General features: G+C 39.7%; 1 protein-coding gene across 1 annotated transcript; it reads left to right on the top strand.

Moving 5' to 3' along the window:
- Nucleotides 1–7,136: 7,136 nt before the first annotated feature.
- On the top strand, nt 7,137–26,285 carry LOC141766542 (mixed lineage kinase domain-like protein). The gene is made up of 11 exons (XM_074633480.1): nt 7,137–7,263; nt 14,917–15,370; nt 16,000–16,098; nt 17,102–17,279; nt 17,806–17,906; nt 18,003–18,138; nt 19,684–19,768; nt 19,865–20,007; nt 21,149–21,198; nt 22,798–22,938; nt 24,248–26,285. The coding sequence occupies exons 1-11, from the start codon at nt 7,159–7,161 to the stop codon at nt 24,292–24,294; spliced, it is 1,539 nt and encodes a 512-aa protein (XP_074489581.1). The 5' UTR covers nt 7,137–7,158; the 3' UTR covers nt 24,295–26,285.
- The last annotated feature ends 1,097 nt before the right edge of the window (nt 26,286–27,382 follow it).

Here is a 27,382-nt window from a genome sequence, read left to right as displayed (position 1 = left end):
GAATATTTAATCATCAGTTATTAGTAGAAGGCTAAAGTATATAGAGTTGGATAATTGTAGGATATTAATCATAAAAATATATGTAAATTTACGTATATAATGTAATCTTAATGGGTGACTACTGAACTTGATGGTAAAATTATGGAGCCATTATCAAAATTGTGTTAACAATTGTGTTGGCAGTTTCTGTTAAAACAAGACACAAACCAAGGTAACAACTTGTCTTTCAAGTAGATTTAATAAAAAAGCATGTATTAATAAGAAAAGCATCTGCAGATGGACTCACGAGCACAGCCACCTGAGTGGACTGTGGCAAGTGAGCCCCGATTACAAAGAGTAGTCATTATTTATACATACTAAAGCATAACACACAGATAAGTGCAAAGAAGAAAAGAAGAGAAGGATAGAAAGTGTATCAATGCATCAGCACACAGCAGACAACAGAGCATCAGAAGACATAACAAGTATTTCAGCAATCTGTTGTTTGCAGTTACAGAGAACTAAAATGTCAGGTCACTGTCTTATGGTGACGAAGTTGAACATGTGAGGCCCTGAGATTGTCTAAAGGTACAGTGTTAACTGCATATATGAAAATTGCCATTACACACTCAATAACTGCTCCTGTCATGAGGTGTTGGCAGCATGCTCTTCTTTATAGTATAATACAGAAAGAGGATTTCTTCTGCTGTTCAGCCCGCTGCTTCTCGTGGTAGACATGCAGAGCCACAGTGAGCCTCTCGTAGGCATTAGTGAGACGTTGGTTCAGCTCTTCGACCTGTGACTGGTTGCAACTGGGATTCTTGATCATCTGCTCAGCTGAATTCATAGCCCCTTTAAGGTTCTTCAAAGCTTTGTGCACTTCATCAGAGGGATGGTCTTCCTTGATGGAATCCAGCAGATTATTCAGGGTTTCGAGTCTACACAAAATTTGCTTTTTTAGCTCATCTTTGTCCTTCCCAGTTTCAAATAGGCTGAGGATTGAGCGCAATGCTGATAAGCCATCCGAGATCGTATCTGGAGAGACAGGGAGGCAGTTAGTTTGGAACAAAATTGACTGACATTAATCAGACATTAATGGGAACTATGTTTTTTTAGGGGAATAACAGTGATTGCAATAACTGGGGTCGGCTGTGCTTGACCTGAGACAAGATAATTATTGATTGAACTCATCAAGTCAGTCATACTGAGCTGTATGAGCTATGATCAAACGTAATATTCTGCTTCTTTGGTTTGAAATATGTTGTTTTATGATCATCTAAATGATTATTTATATAACAGTTTACAAGTGATACATGTGACAGTAACAGTAACAACATCACAAACAATGAAAGGAAATGGTTACTTACTGAGAAGTTTGCAAAGTGGTTCCATATATTCAGCCATACTTTCAGCCATTTTCTTTCCACGTATCCAAGTCGTAGGGATTCTGTAAAGTGGATGCAGATGCAATCTGTCTGTCTTAATGCAGGTGAGGTGTGCATGAAAGAAAGTGAAACTATTATGTGTTATCCTCTAATGCGGTCGGCTGATAAGTTATCTTCCCTCCTCCTTGTGTCGTTCATTACCCAGGTACTTTAGGGTGGCCTTTCCTCTGGCGCCACTCTCATGACAAACTTTATATTTTTTGCTCCACTAAGGACTAAGAACTGACTTGTTTGTTGATGGTATGTTTCTTCGCAGTACAGCAGTCCCAATGCTGGCAGCAATTTTAGGGGATATTCCCAGTTTCCCCAGTGCTTGAATTGAACTGGTTCTCACTGGTACTGAGTAGTTTATACTGATTTTTACCCACACAAGCACTGTACCTATACTTTTATTGTGAATCGCTACCCGATTAAAAAGTAATTAACCAAACCAAAATGTAAACGGCACCAAAAGGTGCAAACAGGAGCACAAGTTAATTCATATATCAATATATAGAGAGGAAAACATTACTTACTGTAAAGTGGATGCTGATGCAGGTGTCTTAATGCAGGTGTGTGAATGGAAGAAAGTGAAACAGATTTTCTCTTATCTGTCTGATAAGTTATCATCGTTCCCTCCTCTGGGCGTGATTCATGTTCTCAGGTCAGACACATCACAGATCCAGAGATGAGATCTTTAACCTTAATCTTCTTAAACAAACAGGCTCATATTTTATTCTGTATTTACTCTGTACATTACTCTGCACTTTATTGCATTTGCATTTGGTTGTCTCGGTGTCTGCACTCTGTGCAATGACAGTAAAGTTGAATCTAAACATCACAGGTTGGGCTGCAGAGCTGCAGTTACACAGCTCAGAGACAATCTGAACATTTCTGATCATTGGAAAAAATTACTGTATGTTTAAAGGTTTATTGGCTCATTGATAGCATTCATTAAACTCAATAAAACTATATATCTTTATGAGGTTTAAGTGTGCATCCACCCAACCCAGCCCAAAACAGACTTTAACTGTCTTGTTATCCTGCTGGCAAACAAACATCTGAACAGGAAACAGCATTATAAAACATTTTTATTCTTATAACACTGTACTATAAATCTAGGGCTAAATAGCTCTTTTTTTCCATGTCTTTCTATGTCACAGATCATCAACTGGTGTTAGCACTCAATAACAGCTCCTGTCGTGAGGCTTTGGCAGCATGCTCTTCTTTATAGTATAATACAGATACAACTACGCTCCGAATGTGATTTAATTTTTTTCAGCTTCTTCTTCTTCTTATCAAGCTTTCTCTGCTGTTCAGCCAGCTTCTTCTCCTCGTAGACATGCAGAGCCACAGTGAGCCTCTCGGTGGCATTAGTGAGACATTGGTTCAGATTGTCGACCTCTAATTTGTTGCAATTGGAATTCTTGTGGTGAAACACCCTGATCACATTCACACCTGGAAGCTGCCCAGTACAACGACAGTCTGATCTGCTGGCCACTGAGCAGCTCCACTGGAGCGGTTGGGTTAAGGGCCTTGCTCAAGGGCACCTCAGTGGTGGTAATGAGGGAGGGGCAAGCACTGCTTTTCACTTTCCCCACCCAGATTTATCCTGCCGGTCCAGGGGATTGAACCGGCAACTGTCTTTAATGTATAATTATAATTTTTCCTATTTTTAATGATTTGTAACAACTAATTATCGTCATATTCTCTTTTGGTCTTTTACAGATCACTTAGTGCAGGACAAAACCCATACTTCTTCAGACTCATAGCACCATCTTGTGGTTATTAGACTGAACAACACAGCTGTTATTGATTATGGATTTGTAGATTACACTCTGCATTACCCAAGACCGGAGAGTCACTGTCACAGCATTTTTTTCTAATTTTATTTGGTGCCACGTGATGAAATCAAACATATATCAGGTCATATGAGAAAATCAAAGATCAAGAATGTGAGGAGTTAAACCAACCTGCAACATGGTGTTTGGTGCTTGTATTCAAGTTACTGTGTGAACTCATGCAGCTCTGAAAGTGATCCACTGTCTGGTCTGCACCTCAGGCCACAGGCATAAAACTCAAATGCAAAACAGACTTTAACCATCTTGTTGTCCTGCTGGCAAACAAACATCTGAACATTATAATACCTTTTTATTCTTATAACACTGTACTATAAAACTAGGGCTAAATAGCTCTTTATTTCTATGTCTTTCTATGTCACAGATCAACAGGATGGTGACAATGCTGACTTTTCACCTGGAACATGAAGCTTTAGCCTCAGGCTGTTAGCTTTATATAATGTATGTAGCCATCAGGTGCATGTTTAAGACCCTTTTATAGGTTTGTTATCTTTATATGGAGATACTTTAACTCTTGTAGTATCCAGTAGCCACAGATTTATGGGTTTTGCTGTAGATTCAGCCACATTCCTGCATCCACCTCAATGCAATTATACATCTCAGAGGTAAATATCGTAATTTTTACTCAACTGCATTTATCTGACAGCTTTAGTTACTTTACAGATTACAGTTTTTCATCCCCTTCCTGTCCAGTGAAAACCACATATCTCCAGATGTGTTGAATATTTTTGATAAACTGAAGGATGAAGTGTTCCTTTATGTTTTGAGAAAATCCTCCTCCTTTTGTTATGTTTTGAACTACACCACAACCTGCAAAGTGCACATGGTATTTATTTAATTATAAATGAATTGAACAATGCAAATCCCAAGTAGTACAATCAAACATATAGGCTACACACCAACAGTGATATGAATATTTAATCATCAGTTATTAGTAGAAGGCTAAAGTATATTGAGTTGGATAATTGTAGGATATTAATCATAAAAATAAATGTAAATTTACGTATATAATGTAATCTTAATGGGTGTCTACTGAACTTGATGGTAAAATTATGGAGCCATTATCAAAATTGTGTTAACACTCAATAACTGCACCTGTCATGATGTGTTGGCAGCATGCTCTTCTTTATAGTATAATACAGCTACTTTTAGGCTTCAAATGTGATTCTCGTAGGCATTAGAGAGAAGTTGGTTCAGCCTGTCGATCTTTAACTTGTAGGACCTGGATTTCAACACCTGACACACCCTCCATGCTTTGTCGAATTTCTTGATCTTCCTCTCAGCTGAATTCAGAACACTTTTAAGGTTGTTCAAAGCTTTGCGCACTTCATCAGAGGATTGGTCTTCCTTGATGGGACCCAGCAGACCCTTCAGGTTTTCAAGTCTACATGAAATGTCCTTGTATAGCTCCTTATTGTTCTTCGCATTTTCTATTAGGTCGTGGATTTTCCCGATTAGTGATGTGACATCCAGAATAATATCTGGAGAGACAGGGAGGCAGTTAGTTTGGAACAAAATGGACTGACATTAATCAGACATTAATGGGAACCTTATATATATTTTTTGAGAGAAGTAACAGTGATTGCAATAACTGGGGTCGGCTGTGCTTGACCTGAGACTAGATAATTATTGACTGAACTCATCAAGTCAGTCATACTGAGCTGTATGAGCTATGACAAAACGTAATATTCTGCTTCTTTGGTTTGAAATATGTTGTTTTATGATCATCTAAATGATTATTTATACAACAATTTACAAGTGATACATGTGATGTGCCTTTCAGAGGGTAAAATAGTCTACTATGAGGAAAAACAACATAAAGGGAATAAATCAAAACAAATTTAAACAGTAACAACACTACAAATAAAAGGAAATGATTACTTACTGATAACTTTTGAAAAATGGATCCACCCATCCTACAGTATCCATTTTCTTCCACTTATCCGGGGCAGCGTCGTGGGTCCATGGATGCAGATGCAATCTGTCTGTCTTAATGCAGGTGAGGTGTGCATGAAATAAAGTGAAACAAATAGGTCTCTGTTGATGACAAATGTACTGTATGTCTGAAGATTTATTGATTTATGGCAGCCTTTAACTCATAAAAACTAAATTTTCTGAGGTCAAGAGTACACCTAGCCAGCCCAGATAAAACAGACTTTTATCATCCATTAAAGATTATAAACAATAAATCTAAATCTAACCTCTCTGTTGTTTGTTAGCTAATTAACATCTGAACGGTGTTTTGTTAGAAAGGAAACAGCACTATAGTATTGTTTTATTCTTACAATACTAGGGCTAAATCGCTCTATTGAATTGATTGAATCACTCTATTGATTGCAATCATGGTGTGTTTAATAATTGTCATGAAGGTTAATGGATAATCTTTGATCTAAGTTGTTAGATCATTTTATGATGAACATGTTTGGCTAATCATTATTTGAAACACTTATTGTACCATAATTTGCAAATATTTAACCTGATTTAAAGGCTGGATTTATGATTTGTTTGGGTGATATATTGTAATTTCTTTCTCTTTCTGTTATGTTCTGGTTAAACAAAACGTGGACCCAAAAGCAGAACACACAAGACAGGTCTTAAAAGGTGTAACAATAAAGAATGTATTAAGAAAAAATCCAAAAATGGTGGACAGGGCAAATCTCTCCAAGTCTGTTGTGGAGGGAGTGAAGACTGGAAGTCTCAAAGGGGAGCGAGGAGCATGGGGAATGTGGTTCCAGTGTTCCTCCAGATGGTAATCCCAATCCACTGTGATCCAAGAGGAAGCAATGAGGTTGGAGAGTGAGCAGGTAGGAGCAGCAGGAAGCGGAGGCAGCTGGCAGGTAGGTATACCACACTAGGGCAAAAATACAAAAACAGGTATGAGCACAACAGGATCAAAAGCAAGCAAGTACAAAGTCAAAAGGAAGCTAACTAGCAAGGTAAGTGAGCCTGAAAGATTACTACCACTGTGGCGACGAAAACAATCTGGCGATGAATGGCAAGAAGACCAGGGTTGATATACTGCAGAGTGTGTGTTGATTGATGATTAGTGTCAGCTGCTCCAGCAACCACCGCCCAGGAGAGGGAGGAGGAGATGGCCACACCTCCTCGACAGACAGACCAGACTAACAGGGTAAAACACACAGGAGACAAAAGGACAGGGAAAAAGAGGAAACACAGGGAAACTACTAGACTGCCCAGGACATAACATGACACTTTCTTTGTTTAGAACCATGGCGATCAACATTCACATCATTTCCTGGATAGTTATAACCTGGACAACTGATTGCAACCCTTGTTTGGTGGTTTGCGGCTCCTTAAATCCAAAAACAAACAAACATATGATGATCTTATAGACCATGGTGCACTGCTGTAGATTAAACTAGACAACAGGATATAAAGGAATGCAACGTACACACTAATGCAGCAGTAATATTGATCCAGAAACATCAGCTATAATAGTAGGACGCTAATAGGGAACATTTTGCTGACACATCAATACTTTTACTTTAAGCACTGTACATTTTACTGATACATACAGGACTTTAACTTGTAGTGGAGTATTTCAGTGTGGTATTAGTACTTTTACTGCAGTAAATGATCTGAGTACATGTTTAAGCCACCACTAACAATAACAGCGGTAAGGCTCAGTGAAAACATGGATTGTGGGTGCGTTTGTCTTGTTTGTAACATTAGATAATCTCAGGTGTGACCATGAATCCAGCCACTGTGACAGATCATCAATATAACAGTTAGTCACGTCTGTTCTGCACCTCTGTCCTCCTGCACTGAGTTATGCTTCTGCTTTAAAGGCGATATAAATAAATTCCGGGTGTGTCAGAGCACAGGAACAACACTTAGAGGGGGGAAGGACTGCAACTGTCAGAGAGGAACAGGAAATGGTGAGCAGCAGGGAGGAGCAGAGGCCAGTTTCAGTTTCAACCAGCACTCGCATACACAAGACATACCTGAGACCTGAAGCTTACACCGACATCCACCAACAGGTAAATAATCTTTATGTTTTCAATTGTCTCGACTGTAAACTCCTCTAGTCACAGCTCTTTGTTTGTCAACTTGTTGTTGGCTCTGTGAGCAGCAGATTCAGCATGTAGAGAGTCATTCCTCTGCAGTCGTACGTCAGCACAGAAAATAAGTTAACAGGCTTTATTGTGATGATGGATTAAAGTTTCACACGGTGAGCCACACTGATATTTGATCCGTCACTGGGTGGCAGGTTATTTCCTTCAGGGCAACAAACAGAGATAATTACCTCTGTCATGCTCTCACAAGTCCGAGGAGAAGCTTCTTCACCTTTGACTTTAAGGTGGAGTTTACCTGCTCATACATGCAGTGCACATGGGAGAAGTTTGAAGTTTCGGACAGAAATCTCCTTCAGTTAAGGCAACAAAGCTGGTTATGTTTGGCAAATAGATCATTGTTTTTGTTGGTTTGTTAAAATTAGGGCTGTTTCCATATATAATGCCAAAGACTCTAGATCAGTGGTCTCAAACTCAATTTACCTGGGGGCCGCTGGAGGCAGAGTCTGGGTGAGGCTGGGCCGCATCAGGTATTCCACAAAAAAAGCTTTGTTAAAAAAAAAACAATCTTCTCAAACGTCATTATTAACAGTTCTTTAACTTGAATGGGTTCTTCTGAACATGAACTGTCCTGAACATTAATGGAACATTGAAGAACATGAACAGTTCTTCTGAACATGGCCTCTATTGCGTCTCCCACTTTTCCTGAAATTGTCTGTGCTCGTCACCAACCTTTCTCGTCACTGCAGGCTTTGAAAAAGACATGATTGGGGCTGTGTGACAAGATATATATTCATTCCACTTGGTGTCACTCCGCAATAAAGTTGTGCCTGCTGTGTTTGTGTTGCTCTGCAATTACACCACCAAACCGCTAGTTGGCGGCGGCGTCTCTATGAGTTTCCTTCTTCTTCTTGTACTACAAACAGAAACTGAGCGGAGTTGGAGCTAATAACTGTTGAACCACAGAACTTTTACTGACATTACTGCAACGCCGAAAAGAGAAAATATATCTGAGTGGATTTGTGTGAACAAACATTGAAAAGATGGAGGCAGAGAGAAGTAGAACTTTCTGTGGTTGTCCGGGGTCCTGGCCGCTCAGCATCGCTGAGAGACTGGACCAATCACAGCTGTTGCGGTCTGCGTCGCCGCGACGTGTAGTTACATTTCTGGAGAGGTGCACGTCAGGCTACGGCGTCGATTCAACGCAGAAGTATAAATCAAGCTTTAATCAAGTTTATGCGATGTTACACGGGCGCCGCCATAGTTGTGAAATGTTTCTCTGCTTGCATCAAGCCCGGCCGATTGCCCGTCCCCGAGAGCCATATACCCCACTGTGATGGGTAGGTTCGTTCAGCTCAGGCAACAAAGGGACCTTCCACGGCAAACTGCTATTCACATAAAACTCGCGGGCTGAGGGCGCCTGGTTAGCTCAGTTGGTAGAGCGGGCGCCCATGTAACAAGACTTGGTCCTGACCGCGGCGGCCCGGGTTCGAATCCGGCCTGTGGCCCTTTCCGCATCCACTCTCCCCCCTTTCCAAGACTATCCACTGTCCTGTCAATAAAAATGAAAAAATGCCCCCCAAAAAAAAAACTTTATAAAAAAAAAATTTGCGGGCCGCACTAACATTAAACTTTCATATCAAGGTGGGGGCCACAAAATATCGTCTTGCGGGCCGCAATTGGCCCGCGAGTTTGAGACCCCTGCTCTAGATAAGTGTTTTATACTCAGCACATCAGTGTGCAGTTGGCATGTGGGAAGAGCTATTTATTTGGTGTTTGTGTGTAAAGTTGTGATGCAAAAAAATACCATTTTTAAAAGATAATTTTGAAAGTGTTTGCTTTTTTAAGAGTGTTACAACCCGGCTCAAAGGTTGCAACAAAAATGGGAGACCAGACGAGTTTAAAAATAGTAACAGGCATTTATTTAACAAACTAACAATCAATAACTAAATAAACGTGGAAAGTCAGTAATGTAGGCATGTGTGGGTGTGAAAATGTCTGCTGCAAACAAAACCAAAACAGGTGTGCCAGCCAAGGAAGAGAGAGCGACATCTGTTGAAAGGTAGCGAGCTTTTATCCCAACCACACCAAGCCCAGGTGTGGCTCATCAACCTGACAACCCTCTCCTGCAAAACAAAGGAGAACCAGCAAAAAGACACAGGACACCTAGTGGAGTGGAGGGGTCGTCACACCCCCCTCCATAAAAACGGTGTTCCCACCGGGAATGCCGACAGAGAAAACACTTCTAACAAAATACAATAAACTACATAGCCTAATAATTTCAAAAAATAAACCTTTCATACTGACCAGTTCTGTAGTGTGTCACCCAGGCAGCCAACCAATCACCACACTGCAACCCAGCAACTCCAACACCTGGAGAAGCATTTAAGAATTTACAGCATAGAGATTAGACAGTAATGGTACATCACCAGATATAAAATCAAGATGTTCTTTGGAGGGTTGGTCTATACATGGAAATCCAAGACTACGTGGTTAACATACAGATCGTCAAACAATGTGCAAGTATCGGACAATATGACGTGCAAAATCCCAGCTACCAAAACATACAGAACTGGACTTGCCATAAGCTCCAGCTACCAAAAACACACAGAACGAATATAAGCGCTACCCAAAAGTAGCATCGAAAGGTTCCTCTACAACAAAGGCTCACTAGCCAAACAAGTCGTCCCAAGACGCACAGCACAAAGAGGCAACCAAACTACAACAAAGCTCACACCAACCAAGGCATGAGCTGTAGCACTTATGTTCCCACGGCTAACAGGCCAAGCTACCAAGTTGCACTTCACAGCACAACCAATGACAATTCACCACATCCCTCCTGTAACCATTTACTTGCCGACCATATGAACCACTATAACCTCCTGCAACAGCCATCATTCAGGTTCTCACAAATGGAGCACCTTCAGTAACTGGGTCCAACTACCCAGAAACCCTCCAGGCTGTGCAGAACTCTCATAACTGGGTCCAACTACCCAGAAACCCTCCAGGCTGTGCAGAACTCTCATAACTGGGTCCAACTACCCAGAAACCCTCCAGGCTGTGCAGAACTCTCATAACTGGGTCCAACTACCCCAGCCATCACACACTATTGGTCTAAAGGCACCAACAGAGCCAACATACAGTGTTGCCCAGGTCAAATAGTGCACAAAAGAAACAATGTCTACCAAACTAATGTGGAAGTCTCCCCCTACCTAAACTACCTATCTCAAACTAATCTACCTCACTGAACCCTAGACTTCATGCAGATTAGCGCGAGGCTCTTTAAACACTTAAACCAGTAGCCTCGGTTAGGCCCCCAGCAGGCTGGTTACCCACCTGACAGCTCTGGATGTGTCCCCGAGACAACTGCTCTGACCGCACACCACACAAAAATAACTAAAAAAACAAACCAACGAGCCCAAATGGACCACATTGCTATGCCTACCCAGGGAAACTCCACAAAAGCTAAAAGTTACTCACTAGAAGACCCTGCAATCACTGCTGATAGCTCACACCTGCCAACCCGTGTTAACACTGGCTGCAGGACCAACAGAACTCAGTGCCACAAAATCACCAGCATGCACAACTCAATACTAACACACCAGAACAAATCAGCAACTTGTTATCCAATTCAGCTGCTTACATTCACCAAAAAAAACAGAACAGCCTACTTACCACACTCGACCATGTCTCCCAAAAATCTAGATGCACAACTCAATTTACAAAATGAGGTGCACCTGCCGACTAGGCAACAACTGATCTCATTCATGAAACCACAGTCTCTGCCAATCAAGCATTAACAACTTGTAGAACCAACTGCACAATACCAATCTAAACTGGGTCAAACAAATCCCGGACGAGCCCCCATTTGTTACAACCCGGCTCAAAGGTTGCAACAAAAATGGGAGACCAGACGAGTTTAAAAATAGTAACAGGCATTTATTTAACAAACTAACAATCAATAACTAAATAAACGTGGAAAGTCAGTAATCAGTAATGTAGGCATGTGTGGGTGTGTGAAAATGTCTGCTGCAAACAAAACCAAAACAGGTGTGCCAGCCAAGGAAGAGAGAGCGACATCTGTTGAAAGGTAGAGAGCTTTTATCCCAACCACACCAAGCCCAGGTGTGGCTCATCAACCTGACGACCCTCTCCTGCAAAACAAAGGAGAACCAGCAAAAAGACACAGGACACCTAGTGGAGTGGAGGGGTCGTCACAAAGAGATTCACAAATGAATCACACGTTTTTTATCTGTTCAAAATGTACCTTAAAGGGAGATTTGTCAAGTATTCAATACTCTTATCAACATGGGAGTGGACAAATATTCTTGCTTTATGCAAATGTATGTGTATATTTATTATTGTAAATCAATTAACAACACAAAACAATGACAAATATTGTCCAGAAACCCTCACAGATACTGTATCTAGCATAAAAAATATGCTCAAATCATAACATGGCAAACTGCAGCCCAACAGGCAACAACAGCTGCCAGTGTGTCAGTGTGCTGACTTGAATATGACTTGCCCCAAACTGCATGTGATTATCATAAAGTGGGCATGTCTGTAAAGGGGAGACTCGTGGGTACCCAGAGAACCCATTTTCATTCACATATCTGGAGGTCAGAGGTCAAGGGACCCCTTTGTAAACGGCCATGACAGTTTTTCCTCGCCAAAATTTAGTGTAAGTTTTGGAGAGTTATTTATCCTCCTTCACGAAAAAAAACTAAGCCCGTTATAACCTAAAAATCGAAAGTTGTATTTTGACAGCCCTAGTTAAAATACATCCTTTCTGGCAAAAAGCTCTGAAGGCAAACCTCTCACGTGCTACTAGAGTTGGGTTGATTTCCAGTCCAGTTTAGTGTACGAGCTTCACTGGTTTGATTTTATGCAAAATGCCGGCACACAGAAATCAGAGCTTGAACCCTGCAAATAGGACTCAGGTTTGCACAATAATGGAGGCCAAGTTTGGAGAGAGGAAGTAATTGTGTCATGAGTAAACAACTCTCATTTGTGTCCATATAAAATGCCAAAGACTCTAGATAATAGTGTTTTATACTCAGCACATCAGTTTGCAGTTGGCATGTGGGAGGAGCTATTTATTTGGTGTTTGTGTGTAAAGTTGTGATGCAAAAAAATACCATTTTTAAAAGATAATTTTGAAAGTGTTTGCTTTTTCAAGAGATGTAAGATATTTAGTATTTTGTGTAAGTGTTTGTGTTTATAGTTTCGACAAAGAGAGCCCTTGTTTCAGAAAACTGTGTTTTAGCAGCCTCGTACATATACATCATAGTGACCATTCCTGTGCATCCTGTCTCTACATGTTTGCCCCGTCTGCTCTCGTTTGCTTCGCTTTTTGTCTGTTTGTCAGACTTCTGGTTCTACCTGTCTTCTGTAATGTCATTCTATGTTGTCGTGTTTGAACTGTTTGTGCCGATTGACTGCTTAACATTGTTTAGCATTAATTGCCTGCATGCTTTCTAAATGTCCTACTTTGCATGATGCTGTCTTACTCCTCTCAGCTTTGTATCCTGTTCAGCTCGGTTGTTTGGGAACAGAGACTTTAATACATCCACCACGGTACAGGCTGACATGGGTGTATTATGTAAGGGATATGTACAGCGAGCAGGTCATTGTTGTGGAAGAATCCCTGACAGGGCGATGCCACACCCCGACTCAGCGCCCTGAAGAGGATTCTTTCACAACAATGACCGCGTTATACATTATCCCGCTTATTACACGGCTACTTACTGAAGAAATCAATATTTTGACACAAAAATGGAGCGTGCAAGGCGATGCAGTCCCGTGGGTCTGATGCACGTCCACTACGAAAATTGGGATCAACGACAGGTGTCCCAAAAAGTGATCGTCCGCCAAAAATTGATTTCCACTTAATAATCACAATTGTGGCCAAACAAGTGTTTGCAGTTTAGGTGTCAGGCATGTAATTTACGGCAATAATAGGCTACTATTGTTTCCGATAATGTGTTTGGAATGTCTAATATCCTTGTTTATATTTGGAATTAGACTGTAATTATAATGATTTACGGATGGGTTATAGAAATGATCTCCTTTGCATTATGGCTATGCATCATTTCACCTGATCTGTGCCGTACATTATATACTAGCTGAGTACTTTTTACCTTTGCTATTACCACGGATATACAGTTATGTGTATTTGCATGATCCAGATAACAGCAGCTGTAGACTATAAACTGGCCGAAACAGCTTTAAGAAGTTAAACACGCTCCCGTGAGTGGCAATCAGTTTTTGGCGGATGATCACTTTTTGGCACGACACCTGTCGCTTCGTGGTCCCATCATAGAGTCCGTCTGTCTACCTTGTCGTTAGCATTTAAGCTAGGCACTGTTACATTCATATATGCCTATGCAGTTGTTGAGTTTATAACTGTTGGAGGTGAACTCATGTGTCGAGAGAGCTAAAAAAATTAAAATACATTTCATAAGAGAGACTTCATGCTGTATTAGAATTAAGAGCATTTAGAAACAGTTACAAAGATAATTTAAATGGTTTAGAGAAAGTTAAGAATGTAAGTTAGTCATGATCACTGTAGTCCTGAAACTGAGTTGAGATGTCTAAATGTATGAGTTTTGTTGACATATCATTACATTTCAAATGTAACTCAATACAAAGACGAGTGAAGGCAAGAGCTTCATCCTTCTCTCTCATCAACATTTTCACAGTGTGTTATTAGTACTTTTACTTCAGTAAAGGATCTGAATACGTTTTCCACCCCTGGGTGTGTGGATCAAATATCAGGTTTGCTGGGAAGTGACGGATTGTGATTCAGAGATACGTTATGAATTATTGACTGGCCGTCTCCTCGTTCACCTGAAAGCTTTGCTCAGCGTTACAGGCCTCCCTGATTGGATTTCCGTTCCCGTGGGAAATCTTCTCTGCACATAACTTCACATAACATCAGCTCAGTTCACTTGAGTGACGATAAGTCACTTTAATTATGTCTATGTCAGCCCAGTTCAACACAGAACCAGTTACTGATAGTGAACCTGTTTTAGATCTCTCTAAAATAAGTGTACAGTCACAATGTTTTATTAACCACAGCCAGTCTCAGCTTCTGTACTTCTGTGGTGGAAAATAACTAAGTACATTTACTCAAGTACTGTACTACAATTTTGAGTTACCTTTACTTTGCTTCATTTCAATTTCACGCTACTTTATATTTCTACTCCACTACATTTATTTGACAGGTGATTTTACAAACATAATCAATTTATAAAATATGATACAGATTAAACTATCCAATATAATATGGATATAAAATAGTTAAAATGTGCTCCACCTCAACCACAATTCAAATAATATGTAATAATATAACTGCCTAACAAGTACTTTTACTTTAGTTTGCTGTTAATACTTTTGAATGTGAGTGAAATTTTGAATACAGGACTTTTACTTGTAGCAGAATACAGAGTAGTATCGCTACTTTTAATTATATGAGAACTTCTTGCTTTAGTTAAGTCAGACTTGCTCAGTTCAGTTCAGTTTGGCTCATGTTATTTCCATTAACTAAGGCTCTCTTCAAAGTGAATTAATTTGCATTCAGCTCTGATTTATTCCATTTTCATTCTCTCCATCCAGCCGATCATGGACGTCATCGACCCTATCCTGAGCATCGCCTCAGAGATCTACGCTCTGGTTGAGACGGTGAAGGCCAATAAGAAGCGCAGCAAGCGTGTTTGTCGCCGAGTCAAAGCCCTGGATGAGCTGGTGAGGTCCATCAAAAAGAGAGAAATGGGACAAACCACTGCCGACGTAAAAAGAGCCCTCAGGGAACTCTCCTTCACTCTGACATCAGCTAAGGCGCTCATCGAGAAGTACACTTTGGCCACCTGGGTGAAACGCATCCTGAAAGCAGGCAGCCACGAGGACGAGTTCAACAGTGTGAACGAACGCCTCAATGACGCCTTCCAGGTGCTGTCTGGAGCTCTGCAGGTGGAGCAGGGCAACGTGCTGCACCAGGTGTTTGAGCTGACCTCCAGAGAGAAAGAGGACGACGCGGATCGGAAGGAGGACAACGCAGAGCTGCAGACTAGTGAGGGAAACTGATGCTTACTTTGTCTTTGTAGAGTTTGTTTAGTAAAGATGACCGCTCAGTCGATCTACATGAGCTCAAATTTGATCTTGTAGTTTTAATCTTCAAACGTTTTATGTCTAGAAGAATTTACATCAGGAGCATCAGGATAATTGATATGCTTTTCTTAAAGGTACAGTGTGTAGGATTGGAAGAGAAGATACTGGTATCATATGAAACTAGAAAACCTAAGGAATCCATTGGTACCAACCATGTCATACTAGCTTGTCGTGAAGGAGGTTAAATTACGCTCCAAACTTACACAAAATTTTGGCGACGAAAAACTGTCATGGCCATTTTCAAAGGGGTTCCTTGACCTCTGACCTCCAGATATGTGAATGAAAATGGGTTCTATGGGTACCCACGAGTCTCCCCTTTACAGACATGCCCACTTTATGATAATCAGTCTTTCCTTTGTTTTGCCCCCAGCTAACACTGTGACGTAATCGTGACGTTGACACAAAAAGGGTCTATAAAAGGACATAAAATGGCGTCCCTGTGTAGGATCTTGTGGTGAATCAGAGCTGAGAGGTTGGACGGGATTCAGTGTCTGGTTGGTTTTAATTCATCAGTGTTTGTTTGTTCCGCAGTGCTACTGCAGCACATGAAGGAGCAGCAGGAGAAAACGGACGCCGTGCTGAAAGAAATGGAATCAGTCAAAAGCAATGTGGAAAAGATTGTGGCGTTGTGTGAGTACACTTCAACATACACTACGTATATTGGACTTACATTTATCAGGTGGACAAAAACGCAAATGAATGTTTATGTTGCTCTGTACAGTAACTGCTGGATGTGGAAATAAGTTCAAGTTCACTATATCAACTTAAAATGTGATGATCATGTCAGTGTTGTGTTCATAACGTGTTTCTGCTGCCTCCAAGTGGCCAGAACAATCAGTTATTGCAGGTTTAAAGGCCCAGACACACCAACCCGACATCAAACAATTCGCGGCGACGAAGGCCTCATGTCGACTCTGTCGCCTTTGACGCCTTTTTATTGGCCAAAAAGTTGCATTCGAACACACCGCAAAGACTACAGCTGACAGCCAGTTAGCACGTACGTTCTGCGCCTGCCTGAGATGAAATAATTCTCCACGCCAGCAGGCGGCGGTAGTCTGTATTCATCATTCAAAAAGGGCAACTGGAAGACAGAGGATGGCAGATATACAAGACGTTGCTATGATACGTACATGAAACAAAGCGGCGTCTGCCGACCATTTTCACACCACTCTCACTCACCACTTAGCTTCATTCCAGATGTTCATGTCGCTGTGAAAATATCCGTGTGTTGGAATGTTCAGATGAGATCAAAATGAAAAATGAGAAGAGCCTTCTGTGTGTGTCCTCTTGACTTTACTCGTCTTGCTTTCCTCACTTCAGTTTCTCGTCTCGTGCACTTGTTCTCGTAAGCTGAACAGCCAATCAGAGTGATTTCTCTCACCAACGAGCCCCGCCCCCGATTCAACATGCCGAATCGGTCGAAAAACCCCAGACACGGGCAGACTAGAGCTGATGGTGCGGCACACACCGCAAAAACTAGACTAACAGACGCTCAGCGACAGCCCCAAACTGTCCGACGGCTGACTGTCGGCTTGGTGTGTCAGGACCTTCAGAGACATCTTGACAAGTCACATAACTGTTATTGGGAAAGCACAAACCAAAGCTAACATTGTGACCATTATGTTTATCACAGTGAATAAGCCCAGCGTCACTGATGAAGCCATCCGAATGATCAAACCACAAGAGCTGAAATACGAATGTCCCAAAAAGCCCTTCATGACAACGTCATCCTCAGAGGTCTACAAAGGAGAGTACCGTGGATTCCCGGTGGCCATCAAGAGATTCATTGACCCTGTGAACACCAGCCCAAGGTCTGCGCCACATTACACGAAACACTGAATCAAAATACAGGAAATAGTCCTTTTTGATTGGAGAATAATACTAATGTGATTTTTATTTTCCATTTTTTTTATTGCCATCATCATTTCTGCCTGCATAAAGTTTAAGGTCTGGATTTTTTATTTGTTATATATATAATGGGAAGAGGGATCCTTTCTCTATTGCTCATCCGGAGGTTTCTTCTTTTTTTCCCGTTAAAGTTTTTTTTTTTGTGAGTTTGACCGACTTGTGGGTCCAAGGATAGAAGGTGTTGCATGCTGTACAGACATGTTTTCAGGTTGTCCGCCCGCCCCATTCTTGTGAATGCGATATCTCAGTAACTCAAAGTTCACTGTGACCTCATAAAACACATTTTTGGCCATAACTCAAGAATTCATATGCTAATTAAGACAAGTTCACACAAACGTCTAACAGGATACAATTATGAAGTGGTGACATTTTGGACAGACATGAATGTAACTTTGAACAGTGTAACATAAATGTTGTCTCCATTTGCAGTGAGTTGCGGAAAGTTTTCAACAAGGAGATTGAAACCATGAGGCGGTTTGAGTCGCCCAACATCCTGCGAATGTTTGGCATCTGTGTCCAGGATGAGGACGGTGAGGGAACTGTACAATGTAAAGGACATACAGTATCGGGAGCATTACACCTTTTAAAATTACATTAATGTGATGTGTTTTTGTGACTGCCTGTAGGACCCAGCCCTCAGTACCTCATCATCATGGAGTACTGTGAGAAGGGAAGTCTCCGTCAGTTTCTGGACTCTGGTTGCAAACTGTCCTGGACCACAAAAGCATCTATGTGTCGGGACGCAGCGCGAGGGCTCTACCGGTCAGTCCTCTGCAATCGTTAAATAATGTATATGTCCGGTTCATTTAAATGATGTACGAGAAATTATAAAAACAAAATACATTTATTTGTGCAAGTGAGATTAAAAAAGTAAAATGACATTTTGATTGTAACATTTTGCAGGATCACTCGGTATTGTTATGTGTGTGCAGTGGTGGAAGAAGTATTCAGATTTTTACTTAAGTATAAGTAGCAATACTACAGTTTTAACCTCTAAAGCTCTAGGATGCTGAAAGGTGTGATTCGTCTAGACAGACATATCCAAAATAAATCAAGAATAGCTCCACAACTACCAGGTCTATATGCATGATTTAGACAGTGGATAACACCATTATAACAATGATGCAATGCACAGAGATGCCACTAAATTCATTCAGCAACTCCTTGACTACAACTGTGCCAAAGCAGATATAAATAACAAAAAGCACATAGATTCTACAAAGGCTTTAGTAAAGATAGGACCAGGTGGATTCTCCGTTTGGCCACTTGGATACCCAAAGTGTGCCAAATGAGTTTTCTACCTCTTGAAAGGGAATCTGGCTCTAAAATACTATTGATATCCACTACAGGAGGCTATGTGCACACAATGGAGCCTTTGGCCATGACATTTACCCTGTGCATCATCACATTCTACCATTGTGCACAGTATAAAATCAATAAAAAACAACTAAATTGTATAATTTTGACTCCAAATGGAGTAGTTTTATTATAATAATAAAATATGATCAAGTAAAACTTAGATAATAACAAATACGATTAATAACAATTTAAATAAGATAACAAAAAAGAATCCAAAGTCAAGTTTATACATTCAATTTAATAACGGTAAAAAAATATTCTCGTATGTTGATTTTGTAGCTAAAATATTGAAATTACTGCCAAACAAAAATTGTTTGGACAAAAAACACTTGGAGTGTTGTTTTAGTTGTGTTAAGGCCCCGTCTTTTAGAAACTATTCAGAAAAAAGACCACCACAGCATTTCATAAAGTTTTTAAAGGCACGGGGTTCGTCGGGTAAAAGAGGTTAAAATATATAAGTAATAAGTAAGTAAAAGTCCTGCATTCAAAATCTTACTTAAGTAAAAGTACCAAAATTAAAATTATGCAGAATGTTCCATTTCAGAATATTATATATCATATTATTGGATTATAATCATTGATGCATTAATGTTGCAGCTGGTAAAGGTGGAGCTAATTTTAATTACTTTGTATACTGCTGGGTAGCTTAATCATAATTTAATTAGTTGATTCATATTTTAAGTAACTAAAGCTGTCAAATGTAGCAAAAAGAACAATATTTGATTCTGAGATGTAGTGGAATGGAGCAGGAAATGGAAATACTCAAAAAAGTACTTCAAATTGTACTTAAGTACAGTACTGAGTTACTTCCCACCACTGTGTGCATGTGCCATCTACATTTTAGGAGTGGACAAAAGAGAAAACATTAAAATGTAATTATATTTGTACGATTTATTGGTTATGATAAAAGGTACCATTATCATGATGATAATCACTGTCGTCTCTTAGACTGCACCACACTGAAGCAAAATCTAAAGTTCATGGATCCATCAACAGCAGCAAGTTCCTGGTGACTGCAGGCAACAACGTTAAGGTATATTGAGGCCAGTGCATGCTGGGATTGCTGACAGACCACTGATTGGTGGGATTTAATGAGTTTTTATGTTGTTGTTGTTGTTGTTGTTTTCAGCTGGGAGGATTTGAACTGTCAAAAACCGAGACGTCGCTGAGAAAAGCAACGAGGGACAAAGAGATCAGGTCCCTGTGCTACTCCTCTCCTCAGATGCTCCTCGACATCAACCACATCTACAGCACACAGTGTGAGATTTACAGGTCAGATACCAACCAGGAGTTACTCAGCTGCTCAACACCTACACTGCATGGTTTTTAAATTCAATTATGTCAGACTACTTTCTATGAAGTCACCATTTATTAATGGTTTATGAGTTGTTATTAACAGCTTTATAAGCCATCAGTTTAATAGTAGCACACTTGCTAATGTATATAGCGGGTTATTCTATGTTTATAATTTAGAATTTTTTATGCTAGTTGTAGTAGTCGGGTATATTTATATTGTATTCCAATATTCTTTACGTTGTGTATTCTGTGGATATATTTCTTTAGTATTGACATGTACATTTTATTTAGTGTTCCTGTGCTTTGCCTGGATAACATCTATCTATCTATCTATTCTATAAACGTTAATAAGTCAACAATAAAGGTACTTTCTCACTTTCTAATAAGCCATAAAGTCAGAGTTATAAATGCTAAAAGTTCAAAGGAATGTTAAATAAATATCTCATCCATCATATCTGCAACTGTAAATGCTATTGAACTGCTAATAAATACATTTTGGTCCAGATGCTCTGCAGCTGTTTTACAATTGGTTCATTAGAAGAGTGAATGAGCTAAAAAGACAAAATAAGTGTACTGTTGGAGGAGGATAAACACCAACCTGGCAACCCAAACGTTCTTCTTATTTATGGTTTATATAAAGCATTAATAAATGATTTAGTAACTATTAATAAAGACATTTTAAATGCTTTATATAGAACCAACATTTTAGTCAACTTTTTGCCTTAACACAGTTTTTTGCTTATTTTCTGTATGTAAATTATTTATTATAAATATATTATTACTATTATTATTGTGCATTACAAACAAACATTCAAGGTGTCTCCTGTGTTTAAGCTTCTATATCACACTGCATAAATTATATTCTGGACCAAGATTGGCTACAAACTAGTTGTGATGTCACAAAAATCCTGCAGGTACGTTCAGGTGTTACGCTTCATGAAATTCATGACGAGCTCAGAGAAACGTTCCTTTTTAAATGTGAAAACAAACTCTGAACAGCGAATCTCAAACATCCAAGTGAAACAACACTAAGAAAAACACATTTTTGAGTTGGGGTGAACTTTAATAAAAATTAAAAAAATCCAGTCTTCACTAACTTGAAAACGTTGTCTTTCAGCTTTGGAATCGTCCTGTGGGAAGTTGCAACCGGCAGCAAACCTTTTGAAGGTGTGTACCTGCAGAACACAACGATCAACATGATACACTAAACTTACTGATTTTAGCATTTAGGATTTATAGCCATCAGTGAAAAAAGGACCCTATGGATGAGGGCATGAATAATCCCAATGCCATACTCCTGTGATAGAAGCACACGAGACACTGAATAGAGACGTTAGAGTGTGATTTGTCTTGCTCTATGTGACGACCCTCGTGTGTCAAAGCCAGTCACGTGACAAGAAATTAGTTTTGTCGATGCCCAGACAGCATGGTTGTGCATTTAAAAGGATCCAAGCTACAGCAGGGTCGGGGTTGGGACCTCTGTAAAACTCATTATCCTTAGTGCTGAATATCCTTGTCCTACATCATCAAACCCGAGAGCTGCAGGGGTATTTACTGAAGGTTACTGTCCCTCATGGTTAGGTGCAATACCCTGCTCAAATTAATCGCACATCTGTTCAAAATGTACCTTAAAGGGAGATCTGTCAAGTATTTAATACTCTTATCAACATGGGAGTGGATAAATATGCTGCTTTATGCAAATGTATGTATATATTTATTATTGGAAATTAATTAACAACACAAAACAATGACAAATATTGTCCAGAAACCCTCACAGGTACTGCATTTAGCGTAAAAAATATGCTCACATCACAACATGGCAAACTGCAGTCCAACAGCCAACAACAGCTGTCAGTGTGTCAGTGTGCTGACTTGACTATGACTTGCCCCAAACTGCATGTGATGATCATAAAGTGGGCATGTCTGTAAAGGGGAGACTCGTTAGTACCCATAGAACCCATTTTCATTCACATCTGGATGTCAGAGGTCAAGGGACCCCTTCGACAGTTTTTCCTTGCCAAAATTTTGCGCAAGTTCAGAGCGTTATTTAACCTCCTTCATGACAAGCTAGTATGCCGATTAGTACCAATGGATTCTTTAGGTTTAATAGTTTCATATGATACCAGTATCTTCACTCTAGCTTTAGAACTGAACCCGCTACAACCTAAAAATCACAAGTTACATTAATGCATTAAAGAAATTAGTGGCGTTAAACAAATTTAACGTGTTATCGCGTTAACTTTTTGACAGCCCTAATTGTTTTACTTGCAACAGTGACTTTATTTATCTCCATTTAATCCATAGATAATAATGATAATAACACACTTTATTTATAAAGCACTTTTCATACACAAGCTACATACAGTACACACAGCTCAAAGTGCTTAACATTAAGAGTAATGACTGAAAAACAAGATAAAAAAAATAACAGATGGTTGAAATAGCTTAAAAATACACCCCAAAAAAAGACCCCAGATTCATATATATATATAGCGATGCTTCTAATAACGCTTGTGAGCCAATAGTAAAATGACGTTGGTATCACGTGGTATCCAAAAACTTGCTGAGTTTTGATATTAAGTGCCTGGCAACCACTTGAGAATTGAATGCAGTGGAACGTGGAGGGAGAATGCGACATCTAGTGGCTGAATGTTATTGATAGCACCTTTAAGTACATTTTGCTGATACATACTTACAACTAAACTTAACTATATAGAATCATTGGCTTCTACTTTTGTTCTTAATGTGTTCTCTCTTTTCTTCCAGGTTGGTCAAATAAAGAAATCCTTCAGAAAGTGGGCACAGACAAATTTCAGCAGCCGCTCCCCAACGACTGTCCTGAAGAGCTGGGACGTCTGATCAACGACTGTCGGCACTATGATGGCTTCCAGAGGCCATTTGCTGGAGGTAACTGCTGCCATCAACATGTGACACCTTTAGAGATACTCTATCTGCTGGACTGACTTACAAATGAGTGAACAGGTTTTAGTGGATGATTTGAATGTTTTTATGTGGAGCGTTGGTGTTTATAGGGATGAAACAAGAGATTTTATAGTAGCAAAATAGGAAAACTTTTATAAGGTTCTTTTAACATTCTAAAACAGTGATTTTCCCCAGGGAATATTGTTTTTATTTAGTTTACTAACAATATTTTTCACTGCTTATTTCTGTTTAGTTTCAGTTATAGTTTACGATAATAACCCTGGTCGCGACTCGATAAGGTTGAGAACCACTGATCTAATTAACCATAATAGATACAAATAAACACTGCACAAAACTGTTATTAATTCATAAATTAAAGGGACTGTTTGTAACTTCTTACACGTATAAATCAATCTGGGTCGGTGTCCCATGCGCACTCGCGTGTGGCTACGCTGTTCAGACAAGACTCCAACACAAACTAAACGGAAGCACCAAAACTGCAAAGTTATATCTAGTGAAGCCCGTCTGTTAAACAGTGTTGGTCGCGGTCGGAGGACGCGGGGGAGACCGTAGCTTTGGTCTCCAGGGCCGGAGTCTCTGCTGTACTCTGCTCCTCTGCTCCTCTGCCTGCTTGCCTGCTTGCCTTCACTCACACGTCGCGCTCGTTCTCGCTATTTCGCTCCACTCTCACGTTTGTGCGCGCACACTACACACTGCAGAAGAGTTAGTTTAGCTCTGAGAATATCTAGTGAATGTACAGTGAACGTTTGTGCAGAAATATATGCTGCAGCTCCTCCAGACCAACAGAGGTTTCCCGTGTCTTGTGAAGTGACGGGGCTCCGCAGCGAGAAACGTTATCATCTCCTACCAAAACTCCGGTGTCTCCCCTGTTCCCTCCGGCCGCGGTCGGGAGGCTGAGGTAGGAAAAGCCAACACTAGGATCAGCATTGATTCATGGAGAGACCTTCGTCTGGTCAGCTAACATTACTGCCAAGCAGATGAAATATAGAGTGATATTGTGGTTTTAGCTAACGTGTGTCGCCTCACTATTTTGAGCGATGCTCGTTCATGTCTATGTAGAGCGAGAACAAGCGCGAGCGCGACGCTGACTTTCGTTGACTTAACGGCCACAGGTGTCGCTGTTAACAAGCATTTCTGATTCTTACAAACAGTCCCTTTAAAAGATACATTTACATTCTTTCAATAAATTGTGAAAAATATACTTTGCAACTAAAAAAAATATCTCTAATAATAATACTAATTGTAATGTTGTGGCTATCTTTCTCTTCTCCAGTGCTGGTGGATAAACTGCAAAGCGTGGTGGCCAAGTTAGAGGAGTGATAAAACCCTTCATCCCTCTGCCTCTCAGGGTTTCTGAGGCACTAAAAGCCATAAGTTTTTATTTCAGTCAGTTCACTGTGACTCTGAGCAGCATTGTAATGTTTTTTTTGTTTTTTTTTAAATGATTGCATGTTAAAGGGATAGTTCTGATGTTTTAAAGTGTACAAAAGATAACACAAAACACTGCATGGTGAATAAGATTCAAAAGCTGAGTTGTAGTATATATAGTATTCTACAGACACAAAGGTAGGCTAACGTTGTGGGTTTCATTTAGCAAGATACCGATTAAATATGCAGTATTAGCTACGTTTTGTTCGTATTCCGTTAACATTAGCTAACTTATCTTTGTCCGGATGATTGTGTTTGTCAGCATTTGGCTTGTAGATCTTAATGTCATACACCTACCTGTTTGTAAACTGGACATCAGTCTCCGAAGATTTACATATTTTGCACTGCTGACAGGTGTTCACTAACGCCAAAACACATCAGTGACTGTAATGGGTGGAAAACTGTCAAGGTCCTCCTAATTGGTAAGGATCGATATCATAAACTAACTTCAGTTTTGTAATATATGGCCTCTTTGCTTCTGTCTACCTTCTCTTTATATGGGCATTTGTCTTTCGCACATACTTTATATATTTCTGATGATGAACGGTTGACAGATGACAGATGAATAGACCGGTGATAATGACAGTCTACCGTAGCTCCGTATGCTACCCTCCAAAAATGGTGGTGCGTCCCAGAATGCTCCGCGATTCCCATTCCCTATAAGCCTCGTGCATACAGAAGTAAATCTGCATGCGCCAAGCGAGCAATTCTCATTTCACTGAATAGGCGCCATCTTTGGGTCCAGTATCCAGTTCTTATTATAGTGACATTTGTTCGCACAAGCTTACATAAGCACATGTCATATTTTGTTTTACAGGAGGAAAAGTTGATTGGATTTTTGTATAAAAATAGGATAGATTTTTTCAATTTGTTTTTGCATGTATTGTTAAATAGGTGCAGAATATAACCGGGGTAAAGGGGCATTTTACATTTTATCTCGACTTTAGGTTTAATTTTTATCTTTTATAGCCTTTGTTATACCATGACCACAATTTCTCTCTGAGAATAAAAGTGGTGTTAGATTCAATGTTTGATTCAACATAGGTGCTGATGTTTAAATGTTTAAATATATTGAATAAGATCAATCGAAAAAAAACAACTCCTTTTATTCATCCTCTTTTTACTCTTTTCACTGCACCATTTAAACCAGGGGTTTAATATTATTAATCTCATCCAACTAAAATATCATAAATGTTTTTTTTTTTAATTTTCATGTCTTTATGTCTTTTATGTCTTTTTTTATTTGAGTATGTCACATTGAGTATTTGTGTTCTTCTTTGACAGAGAATTTATTTCCAATTGTGGTTGAAGGTCAAATATAGGAATATTAGTTTGATGGCAGAATGACATCACATGCATTATCTGCAGATGATGCACACAATCAGGAAGCAAAGAGGAAAAAGCACTGTTTGATCTTTCAGAAAACTGAACATTTCTTTCAGTTTATGACATAAATATTCATCAGATATGTGTGTTTATATATAAATATAAGTTCTTGTCTTCTTCTTTACCATCATCGTTTAACAACTTCTTTAAATCTAATTCTCAAATTCATTCACATAATACTAGACAGGTTAATCATCTTCACCTGCCTTTTTACAAAACAAAACATGGCCAGTACTCCCTCAGATATCGTGGTGTACAAATATGGAACACCAAAATACATGTTATCAAGAGCTCGTTATACTTAGAGCATTTTAAAAGGAAATTATCATCACATTTAATTCATGATGTCTAATTATCTTTTGATATGTTTAGATACATTTTCTTTTTTTCTGTACTGTTTTTGTATGTATTTCATCCAATTTTTATTGGATTATTATCCTCTATTTTTGCTGCAAAACAAATCTACCTACGGGTACAAATAAAGTCACCTGAACCTGAACCTGAACTGTTTGGTTAGGTTTTTCTGCACATTTTGTGTACTTCTTGTTGTTGTTTAACTTTTGTTGTATTTTTAAAATTATGTTAGATCTTTCTTTCTTTTTTGTTAATGTTTTTTTTTCCTCCTGTGGTTGGGGGGAGGTCCTTTGTATAAGCCTGTGGCTTCTTGACCTCTACTGAAACATTTCTTGTTTTGAGTTTTTTTTCATTGACTGGATTTTGTGCAGTTTTATATAAGATAAGATAAGATAAGATATTCCTTCATTAGTCCCGCAGTGGGGAATTTGCACTGTACAGCAGTGCTGGTTGTGGTCTACTAGGAGCAGTGCTGGTTGTGGTGGGAGCAGTGCTGGTTGTGGTCTACTAGGAGCAGTGCTGGTTGTGGTGGGAGCAGTGCTGGTTGTGGTCTACTGGGAGCAGTGCTGGTTGTGGTCTACTGGGAGCAGTGCTGGTTGTGGGCTACTGGGAGCAGTGCTGGTTGTGGGCTACTGAGAGCAGTGCTGGTTGTGGTCTACTGGGAGCAGTGCTGGTTGTTGAGTCTGACAGCTGCAGGAAGGAAGGACCTAACATAGCGCTCCTTCCCACACTTCATATATGTGCAAATAAATAAATAAATAAATAAAATAAATCTGAAGGTTAATTTGTGTTAAAATGCAATGAATGGGAACCACAAATGTTTTAGACTTTTTAGTGGAAACACAGTTGAAATGCAACCGACAACTTACGAATATATATAACGGGGTGCGTGTGATTTGTACACCGGCAATATTTGCACTATCTGTTTATATCATGTTTATTTTTGTTTATAGCTTATTTTGTATATTGTATATTGGTAGAAATTAATTTTTTTTATTTTTATTTTATTCTAACGTTTTAATCTATTCTTTTGTTATTACACTGTTTAACTCGCACCAACAAAACCAAAGCAAATACCTAGTGTATACCTCTTACACCTGGCAATAAACACGATTCAGATTTTCTGATTCATCTTGACAACATACGATCTTGGGCGGTGACGTCGCAGGCAGGATGGGGCGGGGCAGAGCGCGCTGGCGCCAAATATGTAAGGTGGTTCGTGTGATTCATCTTGACAACA

The sequence above is a fragment of the Sebastes fasciatus genome, chromosome 4, assembly GCF_043250625.1.
Source record: "Sebastes fasciatus isolate fSebFas1 chromosome 4, fSebFas1.pri, whole genome shotgun sequence".
Classification (NCBI taxonomy): Eukaryota; Metazoa; Chordata; class Actinopteri; order Perciformes; family Sebastidae; genus Sebastes; species Sebastes fasciatus.
Note: the sequence above shows the minus strand (reverse complement) of the source record. Positions and strands in the feature narration are given on the sequence as shown.

Coding starts and splice junctions, on each gene's coding strand:
- LOC141766542 (XM_074633480.1), top strand. CDS start 7,159: ATGGTGAGCAGCAGGGAGGAGCAGAGGCCAGTTTCAGTTTCAACCAGC. Junction 17,280..17,805: donor CCTGTGAACACCAGCCCAAG/GTCTGCGCCACA, acceptor CTCCATTTGCAG/TGAGTTGCGGAAAGTTTTCA. Junction 18,139..19,683: donor GCAGCGCGAGGGCTCTACCG/GTCAGTCCTCTG, acceptor GTCGTCTCTTAG/ACTGCACCACACTGAAGCAA.